At 37.6% G+C, this 17,011-nt stretch overlaps 1 protein-coding gene across 10 annotated transcripts in view; it reads right to left on the bottom strand.

Annotated features, from left to right (window-relative positions):
- The window catches only part of HMBOX1 (homeobox containing 1), a 178,141-nt gene that overhangs the window by 38,871 nt on the left and 122,259 nt on the right, over nucleotides 1-17,011 (bottom strand). For all 10 annotated transcript variants that reach the window (XM_082842632.1, XM_082842637.1, XM_082842634.1 and 7 more), the window contains 2 exons: nucleotides 11,406-11,516; nucleotides 695-848 (listed from right to left, as the gene is read on the bottom strand). In XM_082842632.1, the coding sequence (XP_082698758.1) occupies nucleotides 695-848; nucleotides 11,406-11,516 (265 nt within the window). The remainder of the gene's footprint in view (nucleotides 1-694; nucleotides 849-11,405; nucleotides 11,517-17,011) is intronic.

The raw sequence follows: 17,011 nt of genomic DNA, 5'->3' as shown, positions 1-17,011 counted from the left end.
ACTACTGAGCTTGCGTGCTGCAACTACTGAAGCCCTCGCGCCTAGAGCCCATGCTTCCCAATAAGAAACCCATTGCAATGAGAAGCCCGCGCACCACAATGAAGAATAGCCCTTGCTCGTCGCAACCAGAGAAAGCCTGCGTGCGGCAACCAAGACCCAATGCAGACAAAAAATAATTCAATTAATTTTTTTTTAAACTGTAAAAAAAATTAAAATAAAAAAAAGCACCACTATGGATCAGGTACTGGTGCTAGAGTCAGAGGATATGAAATCAAAGTCAAAAACATGTACTTCTAACCTCTGGGACTAAGCTCATCTAGGCTATACTCCTTATCAAAGAAAGTTAAGTCTCAGTGGCCTCCTACACAATTATTTAATATTTTTTATGAAAATAAGACTTCAAAGAGTCTTTCTAAAACATAATACAAAGATCTAAACTCAAAAAAATTATTCTGAAGTTTCTTAAATTACTGAGGACAAAAATTATATTGATAGATACTAACTCTGGTTTTATGAATTCTCAATGGTAAGATCGTTTTATTTCAATAATACAGCACTTAAAGTACTCCAAAATACTTTTAGAGATAAAACCTAGATCTCAAATTACTTGTTTGAAATGAAAAGTGTCCAAATCTATCCTAAGTTTCTCTTTCCTAAGTTTGGGAGATTGCTCCTAGGAAAAGGAGACATGTACCTTTCCATGACAGCCAGGCACTCCTTTCTCCAGGTAAATCGACTCCCTCGTCGCAGTCGGAAGGTGCCAGATGTAGCTGAGACTGGAGGAGGCGTTTGTCTCCATTCCGGGTCCTCTATTGGAATGGGCGCGGGTCTCATACTTAGTGTAGCTCCTGAAATAAATGAGACTTTTTTGGGCAAATATCTTGCAATTTACTAAAATCAATATGACAAATATATCATGAAATCAACAATAAACTTTTGCCCCTTCACTGGAAATTGCAGGCCCAATACATTTGGTATTTATATTTTAAAAACATTATTTGACCAAAATAAAAATCCAAGGAGACAAAAACTCTTCCTTAAAAAGTCCATCTATTTTACTTTACTTTGCTTATTTTATTTTATTTTGCCACGCTGCGTGGCTTGCAGGATCCTAGTTCCCCGACCAGGGATTGAATCTAAGCTCTCAGCAGTGAAAGTGCAGTGTCCTAACCACTGCACCGCCAGGGAACTCCCCCATTATTAATTATCTTAAATGTCATTTTTTTCAGTTAGTCATTTGTCTTTTATCTTTGTTTATGTCAATTTTTGAAACAAAGCTCAAAATCTATCTCTTCAGGGGAATAAGGACATACGGACTTTGGCCCAGTGACAACCCTTAATCAGAGTATCTTCCTCTGAAAAATTTCTCTTGAAATTCCTACTTGACAGTTTTAATCTTTCTGAACAATATATCCTACACGTTCAGAACCTTTCATTACCATTCAAAAGACTTCTTGTTGTTGAGAAAATGGAGCCCTTTAATCAATGTATGCAGGTAGGAGATGAATTTAAAATAACACTAATTGCTGCAAACTCTTTAAAAAAAAAAGTCAAATATAGCATCAAAAGAAGAGATGATATTTGATATGTTTTTAGTCTATTAACTAATTCAGATCTCCATAAGTCTACTACCTGTTAATGCTATACTATTTTTTTACCTCTTGAATGTAATAAAACCAATGGAAAAAAATGTACAATTGAGATATTTTACTAAATCAGACTAGACTTTTCTCAGCCTGAACTGGTGATAATGCATGTATGCATATATTTCTTTCTTCATAACAGGAATTATACTCTATTTATTGTACCTTGCAATTAATACCAAGGGTAGCATTTCTACTTTACTACACACAGATTTGTTTCTTGATGTCCCCTTAATGGCTACATCTTTATATGCACTGTCTCATACAGATGTCCAATATTTCAACCAATCCCGATTTTCCTTTCCAAACCTGTTGTCCTGCATTCTCTCCCATCCAAGTAAATGGCATCCCTATTCTTTAAATTGCTCAGCTCAAAAATCTCAGAATCACCTTTGCCTCTGCTATTTTTTCCCACCTACTATATATCTAGTGCACAGGCAAATCCTGTCAATTTTATCTTCAAAATATATCCAGAATCAGACGAATTTATATTACCTTCACTGCTACCACTTTAGAGTAAGCCAGCATCATCTCTCCTAAGCATAATTCCCTGGGATAGGTTCCAAGGATGGCCCTTCACAATAAGTCACACCTCCTGGTAATCATGCCCCTGAATCTGAGCTGGTCCTGTGACGCCTTTTGACAACATGGACATAGTTTGAGGCTAGGTCATAAGAAGCTTTGCAACTTCTGACTAGATCTCCTGGAATGCTGGTTCTGGGGGAAGCCAGCTGCCATATAAGAAGTATGACTACCCTGAGACCACGATGTTGTAAGGAAGCCAAAGCTAGCCACGTGGAGTGAAAGATGCCCAGTCTGCCTCCAGGTGCTCCTGTGAAACCCACCCAGGTGCCAGACATTTGAAGAAAAAAGCCAGTTTGGACAGTCTAGCTGCAGCAGACACCATGTGGAGAAGTATAGAACCCAGCTGACAGAAATAAGACCCTAGACATACAGCCCTAATATAGTTGTGTGGTAGCCAGCTTCCAAGGTGGCTCCTAAGGATTGCCAACTCCTGGTATTCACCTCATTGTACCAGGATTAGTTTATGTGACCAATAACATATGGTAGAAGTAACGATATGCCACTTTTAGGGATTAGACTGTAGAATACACTGTGGTGTCTGTGTTGCTGCTCTGGCTCTTAGATCACTTGCTCAGGGGAAAACTAGCTGCCATGTAGCAAGAACACTCAGCAAGCCAATGGCCAGGCCCATGTGGAGGACCTGCTATCTCTGGCCAATAGGCAATAACGACCTGGGGCTTTCCAAGACTCATGGGAGTGACCTTAGAAGCAGACTGTCCTGCCCTGGTGACTGCAGACCTGGCTGACAGCTCGACTACAATGTCATGAGAACTCTGAGCCAGAACCTCCTTAGCTAAGCTGCTCCTGAATTCCTGACCCACAGAAATTGTGAGATAATAAATGTTGGCTGTTTTCAGCTCCAAACCTGTAGGGTAATTTGTTACACAATAATATAGAACTAATATAAGACATCACAACCACCTCCAGTTGTTTATTTCCCCAATTCCCTGACACACTGAGTATTATTAGTATAAGTGTTATTAATTATTCACATTTATAAATTTGGCAGACAAAAAATTCTCTTTAGTATATGAAGATTTCACTATTAGTAAGAATGAGCATCTTTTCCTGTTTCTGACAATTACTTCTCTTGTGAATTTATATCTTTTGTCCTTTTTTCTTTTGAGTTATTCCTCTTATTGGTGTGTAGATACCATACCAATTGCTAGTCATATAGATTGCAACTATTTTTCTCCAGCTTTTCATTCATCTTTTTATTTATGATGTTTCGAGATCTTAATTTTTGTACAGTCAAATCTGTTAATCTGTTCTTTTATGGTCAATGCATTTTATATAACTCAGAATACTTTTATAGTTTTTACTTTTGTTTGAACTCTTAATAGATATATGATTTCCTGTCATGTGTGATGTAAAGTAAATATTTGACCTCTTCCTCAAATGGGCAAGTGTGTCACCAACACATTAGAGACCTACTGGCTTAAAATGTGTGGCACATTCTGGTCTTCTGCCACACTGCCACACTGCCACACTCGTTCATTTACATATTGTCTCTTTTTGGTACTATAATGCAGAGTTGCGTAGCTGTGACAGAGACCACACAGCTTGCAAAGCTTAAAATATTTACTATCTGGCCCTTTACAGGAAGAGTTTGCTAACCCCTGATTTAAAAAATTCCTGTCCTACACACTATGAAACTCTAAACTGAAACCTTTCTTTAGGTAGTTCAAGAAAGAGGGTTCCATTCTGCCAAAATAACTTGGCAATTAGGTCTGGGCTCAATTCAAAGTTAACAAAGTTTAGGCGTAAGAAGTAACTATGGGTCTAGAGGGTTTCAAACTCCTTGTTTTGGTACTTTTCGGGATGCAAGCAGGATTGACAGTATAATGAGGGCTCTGGAATCTACCTAAGCTAGATTATATAAGCTTTATTCTACAGCCATGATAAAAGGTCCAAAACGGAGCCAAACTTGCTACCATGGCTAATAAAGACAGAGGTAGAAATGACCTGGTTAAGGCAGCCAGGTCCTCTCATCCAAGGTCTGGCTCTGGTAAAAGGATAGAGGGTTTCAGGGCTTCATTGGGTGGAGGGTGAGAAATAGGTCAGTAAGTTGCTACTAGTAGGCCATATCTGTAACTATGGCATGCTTTCTTAGAGTGATAAATGGGCACAAATAAAACAAAGAATGCAAAGAATCTTAACTGAGTCATGAGGTTGAAGGAAATGAGCCAACTGATAATAATGGTTCTTCCCTGGTATTAGGGTTTATTGGTAATATAACTACGCTTCTTTACAATATCCTGTATTGTCCAGGTTTTCTATAAAAAGGAAACTTAGATGAAATAAAATTGGTCAGGAAGTCAAAGAAAGGGGGGAGAGGGAAGGAGGAAAAAAAAGAGAGAGAAGTAAGTAATGGCCTGGTTACTTTAAAAGAAATCAAGGCAATTTATGCATAGAAGGTGGAAACTCCGAATAATTTCAAACTTGTAAACATACTTAATTTGAAACATAATATTATCATATTTCTTTTGAGGTTTTTGTCTTGTTCCTTTTTCTTTTTCAATGTAGTAGTATTTAAAAATAGCAGAAGAGGGGGCTTCCCTGGTGGCGCAGTGGTTGAGAGTCCGCCTGCCGATGCAGGGGACACGGGTTCGTGCCGCGGTCTGGGAAGATCCCACATGCCGCGGAGCGGCTGGGCCCGTGAGCCATGGCCTCTGAGCCTGTGCGTCCGGAGCCTGTGCTCCGCAACGGGAGAGGCCACAACAGTGAGAGGCCCGCGTACCGCAAAAAAAAAAAAAAAAAAAAAATAGCAGAAGAAGAAATTAATTCCCCGGTGGTCCAGTGGTTAGGACTCTGCGTTTTCACTGCCGATGGCATGGGTTCGATCCTTGTTTGGAGAACTAAGATCCCGCAAGCCGCGTGGCAAAAAAAAAAAAAAAAAAAAAAAAGCACAAGAAAAACTCTGGAAACACTACAACAGATTTGTTCTAGAAACCTGTTCCTCTTGCTTTGGTTGAAACAGATGGAGAGCAATGAATAACCCAAGAATGGGTTCACAATTATGCAGGAACAATGTATGTAAGAATTTAAATCCCTCTGAAGTAAAATACAGGCATTCTAGATTGGCTAAAGAACCCACTATTTTCTTCCCTATAGGAAGCGTGTTACCTGTGTTCTCTACAGAAACGTTTTTTTCTCCACATTATATCTGGGTCCCCATTAAGACAAAATATTGCAGATTTATCTAGCAGATCTAAACCCAGAGAAAACAAAACTCTTCCTAATTTGCTGATAGATTTTAACATTTTGGTAACTGTTCTCTTTGCATCTATAATCATTTTCTTGCTTATCAGGGTTACTTTTGGGTGAGCCTTTGCCAATCAGCTAATAAAAGAATGACTACAAGCATGTTATTACTGCTCCATTCATAGACACTAGCTTCTCCAAAAGTAATTTTTCATCTTCCCCCACATCATAAACATGATTTCCCTGAGGCTCTACTCCCTGCAACAGTGAAGGGAGGAGGCATACTCTGCTCTCCAAATTTACTTCATGTGCAAACTTTATTTAATTGTTTAATTTAGAAATATGCAGAATCACCGCCATGAGCCAAGAAGAACTCATCAAACCCTGTCTGCTATAGTAATGTTTAAATTAGACAAGAGAGAGGACTGTTGAGCTTAATTTGATTAAATAAAGGGGCTCTTGACATCAACCATACTGAATTTAGTACTTACTGCTTTTTAAAAATAGGCATTTTCTTGTAAATGTTTTCATAAGAAACAAGATAAAATGTATTTGATCAGTTTCCATCAGCCTATTTTATTCATAAGCCTTGGCAGGCTTTAGGTTATGCTGGGAAATTCTGGTGATTGGTCTGTTTAGCAGAGAACTACACTGTATCTATAGGATTATCAGTAAAAATAACCTAAATATGCACTCTATTATTTTTCTTGCTGAGTCCACTAAAAGAGAGACTAAAAAAACCTATTCAAATGGATCCAGAGTGAAGAGGTTGAAAAAGAGAAGAACATCAATCAACGTATACAGAGAGAAATGCTCTGAGCCCAGGGATAAAGGCACAGAATGTACAAATACTTTTTGTTTTTTTTCTAAATGCTTAAATTTAGAGGGAAAAAAAGTACTTTTTCACTGTGTGAGTGTCCTTAATTTTGCATTTTTTCTCAGAATATATGCAAAGTGATGGTACCATTTACATTTCTTCCAATGAGCTATCTGTCCTGGACAGAGAAAAAACATGAAATAAAAGAACTATCGATAAAAATCACTGACATCTTATTTCTCTACCTAACTGCCTCTCAAAAGCAGGTCTGAACTATGTAAACCTAGGTTCTTCAGTTGTTTTATATCTTAAAAGCTATTAACAAGGTAGATTAATTTCTTTTTTTGCCTCTCTCCCTCTTTGCCTCCCTCCCTCTCTTATTTTCATTACACTTTATATGTATTTTTGGAATATACAACACAAGTGCATGGAATAAAATTTAGAAAGACACAAAAAGGTTACATAGTTAACAGTGTCCCTGCCACTCCCATCCTCCCCTTCTCTCAGTTCCCCGCCACAGAGCTATTCTTATCAGTTCCTAATATACCCTTCCAGAGATGTTCCAAGTTTATATAATCACATGTGTGTGTGTGTGTGTGTGTGTGTGTGTGTGTGTGTATTCCCTACATAAATGGCAATATACTATATCCATTGTTTTCTACCTTACTTTATTCACTGATGAATTTGATATTCCTACATATAAATTCAATTCATATAAAGCCACCTTAAAAAAAATTGCTATATAGGGCTTCCCTGGTGGCGCAGTGGTTGGGAGTCTGCCTGCCGATGCGGGGGGCACGGGTTCATGCCCCGGTCTGGGAGGATCCCGCATACCGCAGAGCGGCTGGGCCCATGGGCCATGACCGCTGGGCCTGAGCATCCAGAGCCTGTGCTCCGCGGCGGGAGGGGCCGCAACGGTGAGCGGCCCATGTACTGCAAAAAAAAAAAAAAGCTATATAGCCTCCACAGTATTCCATTATACAGATATACCATAATTTATTTAACCACTTCTCGACTAAGGGACATTTAGTTGGATTCCAATCACCTCTGCAATGACTTGCAAAGAAAATTCTGATGTATTATATAAAAGTGAATACTGACTAGACACTGGATAAGGTATTCTTAGATGCTAATGTAATGTTAGTTCATCTTATCACACAATATTAATTTGGAACTATCATCATATAATAGTTCCAAAGTGTCCATGAAATAAGAATAAATTCTTTAGCTAAAACCAAGGGTTATTTTAAACTCAATAAAATAAAACTGCATTTATCTAGAAAAAATTCTATACCATATTAGCTCTTTTAATAAAGGTGAAAGTGCAAAGAAAAACTTAAAAAAATTAAATTTCAACTGGTAATATCCAATTACTGTTGATGCAACAAAAAGGACCAATTTGACAATTATAAACTTATCCCCTTCTTTTCAGCTAACTCTGAATTACATCCTACAGAAAACTAGAAACTAGACTACAAAGAACTGGACTAGGAAGCTAGAAAGAACTCAGAACTAGAATGGATTTGATTCTTAAATAAAAAATAGGAAGTCCTTTTACAGGGGGACAGTTGGTAATGCAACTTCATAGAAAAGCAAATGCATATAATTAGGGGTACTTACTGTTAAAAGGAGGAGGCACTATATCCTTAAAGAAAAAAACACCTGCTAATTAACAGCTGGATGAATGCTGTTAGCCCTTTCCCATTTTCCTGTTAAAACTGGATTCCAATAGTAGTATTCCACAGTCGGCAGTGCTGTCAGATCAGCTACAACAATGCCGACATGATAGCCCGCCTTCCTGCTTGTAATGAATTCATTTTCCTGGTATCCCAGTCCCTGTCTGAGATTGAAGTCCAGCCCTGAAATCCAGTGTGGTAATTTAGCTTTACCAGCTATGATTAGATTACATGTCAGGCACTGATCTAAGTGCCAAATCCAAGAGACAAAAATCCCTTCTCTTATGGAGGCTGATTACCTGGCACAGTTAGACTTGTGTTTGTCTTTCAAATTCTTCATTGCTCTGCTGTATATATTTTGGAACATCTTAACAATCCCTCTGATACTCCCCCTGGTAGCCAACTGCTGGCATGTGACCAGGTTTATGAAGCCCTTGGGCACAGTTCCTTATTCACCTAGCCCAACTCTTGTTATCAATATCATAGCCTAAGCTGCTCTATTAAACAGACCAAGTGCCAAGTTTTTGTTCCTTTCCATCTGATTTGCTCTGCTGTGAGTCACGGGAGAAGTCAGCTCTTTGGGAAGACTGCTTAGAGCTCAGATGGAAGTGTTGCCTCAACATGGGTCTTTAGACTGTGCTGTCCTATATGGTAGCCGCTAGCCACACGTGGTTATTGAGCACTTGAAATTTGGCTGATTGCAGATGGCATGTGCTTTAAGTGTAAAATACACATTATATTTCAAAGAAAAAGAAAGAAAAGGAAAAAAAGAGAGAGAGAAAGAGAGAAAAAAAGGAAGAAAGGAAGGACTGAAGGAAGAGAGAGAAGGAAAGCTCTCAGTAATTTTTTGAAGTGTTGATTAAATGTTGAAGTGATAATACAAGCATAAATATTGATACATTATCAAAATTAATTTTAGCTATTTCTTCTTTTTAAAATGTGGCTACTAGATAATTTAAATTACATATGTCATTTGCATTATATTTCTACTAAACTGTGCTGTTTTAGAACATTTAACTAATGGCAGCAACAACAGAGTCATTATTTTGAAAGGTTTGCCTGTATATCTAGATATCATTAGAAAAATATCTAAAAATGGAAGTTCCTCTTTGTAGAGAAACTGCCAGCTAGTAAATATTGAAGGAATGCTAGATTACATCATCACCATTTTGCAATCCCCCATCAGAATAACTGATTCAGGTGAGCATCATCAATGGACGCTAAGACCACTGGCAAAGCTTGTTGCAGAAAAGGCTATTCATCCAGCGGCAAAGTAATGCCCTACAGATTATTTAAAAGCTGCAAAAATAGGATCCGGTGGCCACCACTTTAACAAACAATCAAACTTAGCAAATGAGTAGTGCTACCACCTGACACTACATGCCTCTTGACATGTGGTAACGTAAGGTATACATTACCTACAAAGCATTTTGCCCCAATGTTTTATTGTGAAAAATTTCAAACATACAGCAACAATGAAAGAATTTTATAGTGAAAATCTGTACCCATACCATCTAATATTTTACTATACCTAGTTTATCACATATCCATCTCCCTATTCATTTTATCTTGATGTGTTTCGAAGTTAACTGCAGCCATTAGTAAATGTCCTCCCTAAACAATCTATGAAGTACTCTTGTCAAAAACTATTTAACCTGAATCTAATCAAGCCTCTAATCCTAACTTCCAGTGTATGTGAAATACACAGGCTATAGAAGAACAAGTTAGTCGACACTACGAGGATATAGAAAAGCCCAGAACGTGAGACATGGTTTAAAAAGTTTATGTCATGAAAGAAAAATTTTAACTGACTAGTTTTAAGACTCTAAAGAGACATAACAAATTCCAATCTGTCAACCTAAATCACATACTATTTAATGAAAAAAAAGCTGATAAATCAGGAGTACAGGATTAACAGATACAAAGTACTATACATAAAATATATAAGCAACAAGGATTTACTGTATAGTACAGGGAACTATATTCAATATCTTGTAATAACCTATAATGGAAAATAATCTGAAAAAATATATATAATTGAATCACTTTGCTGTACAGCTGAAACTAACATAATATTATAAATCAACTATACTTCAATTAAAAAATTCTAAAAAAAGTTACAAAAGACATTCTTGAAACAACTAAAGAAATGTGAATATGGACTGAATATTAGGTGTTATTATGGAATTAAAATTAATTTTCTTAGATGTGATTGTAGGGGCTGTGGTTATGTAGGCGATTACCCTTTTTTCAGGAGATGAATGCTAAAGAGAGAAAGAGTATGTGTTTGTATACACACATACATACATTTTAAAATTTATTCATTTATTTATTTTATAGGGAAAAACAAATATAGCAAAATGTTAACAATTATTGTATCTACGAAGAGGATAAACAGGTGTTAGCTGTGCTGGTCTTTTAATTTTTCTGTATATCTGAAATATAAAAAATGGGGGGCTGGGTACATTAAAAAATTCATTGCGAAGAGATTGATACGGTCTGTTCTGTTTTGTCTGCCTGAGCCTTTCAAAGTGATCTTTGGAAAAAAAAAATCTAACCACAGATACACACACACAAATATGTCTCTATAACATTATTTCCACCTCAGAGCCAATGCTATTATTAGCTAAGAGTCTTCAATACTCGATATTCGAATTGATAATTTAGTCTGTAAGCAAAGGCTTTAATGCTGTAGTACTACAGAAGATAGTTCAATCACAAGGTTAAACTTGAGACAGATCTCACTGCCACCAGTCTGTGTAATGTGTAGATTGAGGGAGTCCATCACAAACTTCAGATTTTACTTATATACCACCATTAAAAGCATCCTGCAATAGATCTTGCCTCTTCCTGGCAACTTCTGACACAAAGGTTTTTGTGATCTTTTTAAACATTTCAGTCTATTTTCCAACCTACTGCTGCCCCCAAAGTCAACAGGGCAGCTTCACCCTAAATTCCAAAGACACATTCATTACCCAAAATTAGAATTAGAAAGAGAAAATCATTAGCAGAAATCATTGGATATGGTATAGCATGAACAAAATAAAAGTATTAAATTTATATTACTAACTAAAATAAGATTTACAAAAACACATATAAAACTAGGTATGGAATCTTACATGTACCAATACCTATAGGTGAGGGAAAAAAAACTGGCTACTGACTATCATGACCTTTCTTTCAAATTATGGTTAGAAATGTCATATAACCTGGAAAACAAAGAGGCACCTTGGAGGAAGTAGTGAAAATGACTAGATAATATTAGACACTAAGCTAAAAATTGGTACAATCAGGGCTTAGGTTTTACAGTTAAGAGTGTTCTTTGGCATAAAGAAACAACAGTAAAGTATGAAACTACCTTGGGGAAGACAAACCAAGGAACACTATGGAGTGGAATGGAATCCAATTATGGAGTCAATAAAGTAATTAATTTATATTTGTCCCATTTCAGATGCAATAAAAAAAGGAAAAAATATTTACCAGGGTTTGTCTTTTCAAGCTGATACCATCGGTAAAACGCTCTTTTCTTCTGTTCACTCAGGTCTGATCCCTGCTGCAACAGCCAGTGAGAGATCCGGCTCTGACTAATACCTGTGGAGAAAGAGAAACAGCTGCTGTGGATACTGCAATTACAGGGAAGTTAATGAGGGATCTGTTGGTTCTAGGTTATTGGGTACTTTATTCTCTGTTAATTCTATAAGGAAGCTGCAACTTGAGCAAGGCTTTTAATATTGGGCTTCCTTGTAAAAGCTGACTGCAAGGATGTATTCAGAAATGATCTATAAGAGGTCAAAGCATTTTATTTACCAAGACTTAAAAATGGTCTCTAAATTAATCTCTAAACCAGGTTCATGAATGTGAGGTAAGTGAAGAGCTATCTAAATAACAGTTGTCAGAAGTTGATTAAGTTTGTGCTCCTTCAACCACCATCACCACCTCCACCCCGATCCTGGTTTAGAACATTAGAACTTTTACCAGATATTTGGAAGAAAAAAAATCAAGCCAGCACATTTTGCTACTCATTATTGATACTGATAAAAAGACTGAGGGGCTGGGAAAGGAGAGGTCATTGAAAATACTCTCTTCAATAAGATTTCTGGATTATTTGTTAATTCATTCAGGCTAACTCATTTGTTAATTAATTTTCAGGCTCATTAGTATAGATAGCTAACAGTTGGAAGACTTTTAGAGTTATGCTACAATAGGACCTCTTAAGAAATCTCAAGAGGTAAAGATGTTTTTCTAACAGACTTAACGAAACACTGAATACAATACAAAGCAGTAGTTTTCAGCTATTACTAACAAGTTCTTGAAAGCAATAAATAAGAAACTGAAAGACCTCCATGTGGAAGGTAAAAAAGCATGTCTAAAACTTACTAGAGTATGAGAATAACATGCTTCTTCTGGTCATTATAGTTATTCCAAAATGAATAATTCAACATACAACTGGCAAAAGCAAAGAATAATAGGAAATATAAAACTGTCTTATACACCCCCATAAGGCACTTTCCAAAAGACCATTCAGCTACCATAGAGGGTTAACAGTATATAAACTCTCCCAAGGAATTACTTATGGTAACTGGATAGTAATGAATACCACCTGTGCCAGCACCTGTTTAAAGCTGTAACTCACAACAGAAAGAGTGGTTATCATGAAGTAATCACGCCCCCTAACATAAGAAGAACCAGGAGGTCTGGTTATCACATTTAACTCATTAAAAGCAAGCCCCTAGCTTCTGTACTTTTAAAAACCTACGTTAAAAGAAAATTTGCAGAAATGGGGGAGGGCAGTTTTGTTAAAACTTGGGCTGAGAAGCATGGTTCTCTGATTGGAAACACCTTTCACTTTCAAAGGGTGAAATTCAAAGAGTCTTTCCAAAACCGAAGAGATTATATTCTCAAATCATTCACACAGCAGTTTTTCAATGGATTGAAGATCTATGTGATACAGGTGCTGGCAGCTATCTCTGTATGCTTGTTCTAAGAGAATGCAAATTATTCAGTATAATTAAATTGGCCATGTTTAGCAATACTTTCACCAAAAGTCTAGTTTCAAACATTATACTATTTTTCACATGACTTTTTGGGTTTTTTTGGTGGCGTTGCGGTACACGGGTTTCTCATTGCGGTGGCTTCTCTTGTTGCAGAGCACGGGCTCTAGGCGCGCAGGCCTCAGTAGTTGTGGCTCCGGACTCTAGAGCGCAGGCTAAGTAGTTGTGGTGCACGGGCTTAGTTGCTCTGTGGCATGTAGGATCTTCCTGGACCAGGGCTCGAACCCGTGTCCCCTGCATTGGCAGGTGGATTATTAACCACTGTGCCACCAGGGAAGCCCTCACATGAGTTTTTAACAAGAGTGAAGAAATCAACCATGTACCACCATGAAATCAAAACTGATTTTCATGTCAACAAAATGAAACCATTTTACATGGATTCTTACATTGGTATCATACTACTCAAAAAGAGAGGGAATTTGAGGAAAATCTGCTAATAAAAAACCCCAAATATATCGGTTCTTTTACCTACAGTATTAAATCTTCCTCAAACAGTCAGATCACACATAGAACAAACCACAGAGTCAACTAGACATTAGAGGTGTCCAGGTTCTGGCTGTGCTATAGTGGGGCAAGAGGGCAAAAGCCCAGCAAAAGGAGAGTAAATTATGGTATATTCATATAATAAGATACTGTGCAGACTAATGTTCTAAAATAGCCATCAAAACCAAACAATAGAAAACCAAACAAAAAGCCATCAACTCCAAGTGTTGGCAGGGCATATATGAAACTCTCATATTGCTGACGGAAGGGTAAAGTGTCAGGGCCCCTTTAGGAAACAACTGGGCAATATCTACTAAAGCTGAACATACGCATACCATATGATCTAGCAATTTCTTTTCTTGGTATACAGCCCACAGAAATGTGTACATACTCAAAAGAATATGTTCAAAAAACTCGTACTGGAAGGCTTATATGAGCATTGTCTAATCATAGTCCCCAGTTTGAAACAACTCAAATACCCATCAACAGGAAAATGCATAAATTGTGGTATTTATGTATTCTACTACAGACTACTACAACAAATAGAAAAAGGGAAAACTACTGCTACATGAAGTCACATGGATAAATCTCACAAAAATAATGTTGGCCAAAAATAGTCACACATACAGGTAAAAAAAGCCACGCACAATACTGTATGATTCAATTTACATAAAGTTTAAAAACAGACACAATTATATATATGTATATGGATGACAATCAGAATAGTGGTTATCTGTCATTAGGAGGGAGGAGGTTAATTAATGGAGGTAGGATGAGTAAGGCCCATGAAGTGACCAGCACTGTTCTTGATCTTGATCTGGATGGTGGTTACATGTGTGTCTTCACTTTGTAAAAGCCATTAAACTGGACACTTTTCTCTATGTTGTATTTCAATGAAGTTTTCCCAAGAAAGTTTTAAAAATTCTATGAGGTGTTAAAAAAAAAACAAATGGATACGTATCAATATGGAAAGATCCCCATGATATAAATGGAAAAGTATATAGTTTAATGAATACATATATTTTTACATAATCTACGTTGTTTTGTACAGTAACAAAAGCTCATATATAGCCAAAGATACACAATATGAATTCAGAGTGGCAGACTCTCCCTCCATTGTACACCTCTATATCGTTTTCTTAATCTGTCTACAAATATTTATTAACTTATTTTATTTTAGCCTTTCCCTATAAACACTACACACTTTATTGGCTGCTTTATAAACACTGTAATTAAGTTAAACAAAACAGAAGTGTGAAAAGAAGTTAATTTCAGCCTTCCCTGGCCAAGTCCACTCTGGGGTAATCAGTGTTAACTGTTAATATATGTTGTTCTACAATTTTCTCTATGTGTAATTATTAATTTAATAAAACAAAGGGAGAGAAGGTAATAAAGAATATCCTCCTGTCTAGTCTTTTGTGAGAGGAGGAAACAAACAAGGAACTTCTTCCCTGTAAACTTAATCTCAGTTTTCATAAGAAAACAAAGTAATAAAGCAAGCAGTTTTTCCAGAAAAGGCACTATAAAAATTAAATATGGGGCTTCCCTGTTGGCGCAGTGGTTCAGAGTCTGCCTGCCGATGCAGGGGACACGGGTTCGTGCCCTGGTCTGGGAAGATCCCACATGCCGCGGAGCGGCTGGGCCAGTGAGCCGTGGCCACTGAGCCTGCGCGTCTGGAGCCTGTGCTCCGCAACGGGAGAGGCCACAACAGTGAGAGGCCTGCGTACGGCAAAAAAAATAAATAAATAAATAAATAAATATGTACAATAATACATTTTACAATGATATTTCTTCGTTAGCAACTTGCTGATCGGTAGGGTTCCTTTAACTTTTCCTTCTGGGGCCGGTCCATGTCTTTGGAACTTCAATTGAGCTAGGTGTCAAAAGGCCCTGCAGCTTCTCTTTACTGTCAGCTCTGGTACCTCTCCTTCAGAGAAAATTTTCCTAATTCCCTTTACTTCCCACTGCTGAACACAATGTCATTCTCCACAAGTTTTAGCTCCTCAAAAGCTCTTTTCTATCTTTCACAGGGCAGAAGAAAAGAAAAATTTACATATAACCTTCATACACTGAGAGACTAAAACTAACCCCTGATTAATTTCTTTCCAATAAGAAAGTGATCACATTGTGTTCAAAGGATGAAAAACCCTTTTTGCCAGTCTCATTCACATTCTTTTCTGAGCTTCAGCTCCATCCTTCCAGTTCCTCAAATGCTATGCTCCCTTCCACCAGAGGGCTCTCCACCACAACCCATTCTTGTCAAAGTCCCTAGTACTACGAATTTAAATGTTTCTTCTTCCTCCAACTTCCTTTGGCACGTGACACTACTGACCCACTCACATCATCTTCATCTTTGGAATGCTGGATACAACTCTCCAACGCAACTTTTCAGTCAACTTCAGGGATTGCTTTGTTATCTCCTTACATGTTAGTGCCCCAAGATTCCATGTTGAAGCATCTTCTTTCATTCTACACACTCTTCCTTCGATCATCTCAACCATCAACAATCAGGGTTTAAAATATCTAAATACCAATGACTTCCAGAACACCAGACTGGTCTTTCAAACCATCTGCTAGACAGTTTCATGAGAATTTCCCACAGGTCTTCAACGTAATAAACTTGATTCATTATCCTCTTCCTTTAAATCTGTTCTTCCTCCTGTGTCCCCCATCTCAATTTTATGTTCCATTCTACTCCTTCCCCCAACTCTCATATGCTTACTAAATCCAGTCCCTTTCTCTTCCAAAATTTCTCTTCGTCTCTCCAATCCTCATTCCAGCAGTTTGGAATCTCAGCCTCTTTTGCCAAGATAACTGAAATAACTCTGATGAAAAGAACAAGTCATCTAAGATCCACAAAGTACAAAATCCTCATGATCAGATCCCTTTTAATTAGAAGATCACTTCACAGATGAAAATGTGAAATGTGCTTCTTCAATTTCCTACTTGAGAGCTGCAGTCATCTCTGCAATTCACCTTCCACAGTGTGAGAGATATGTCTCAAAAAATTTAAGTTATAACACATGCAACCATTCTCCATAAAAATAACTCACAAATGCAGAGAAAAAAGCCCTTCCTCCATCTCTAACCCTTCTCTCATTCCCTAGAGGTATCCCTGTTTATTTGGTGTGAATTCTTCCAAACTCTTTACGATGCATTTAATACACAAACATGTACATATATATATATTTAGGGTTGGGTTTTTTTTGTTGTTTTTTTTTTGCGGTATGCGGGCCTCTCACTGTTGTGGCCTCTTCCGTTGTGGAGCACAGGCTCCAGACACGCAGGCTCAGCGGCCATGGCTCACGGGCCCAGCCACTCCATGGCATGTGGGATCTTCCCGGACCGGGGCATGAACCCGTGTCCCCTGCATTGTCAGGCGGACTCTCAACCACTGCGCCACCAGGGAAGCCCTGGGGTTTTTTTTTTTTAAACCCACATTTGGAGTTATCCTATACATAATAAGTAGCAATGTTTCTCACATAATGTCTTGGAATTTTCTCACGTATCACATTGTGAACCTTCATCATTCTAATGGCTACATGGTATTTT

Source organism: Leucopleurus acutus (genome assembly GCF_964270905.1).
Source record: "Leucopleurus acutus genome assembly, chromosome: 7".
NCBI classification, from domain to species: Eukaryota; Metazoa; Chordata; class Mammalia; order Artiodactyla; family Delphinidae; genus Leucopleurus; species Leucopleurus acutus.
Note: the sequence above shows the minus strand (reverse complement) of the source record. Positions and strands in the feature narration are given on the sequence as shown.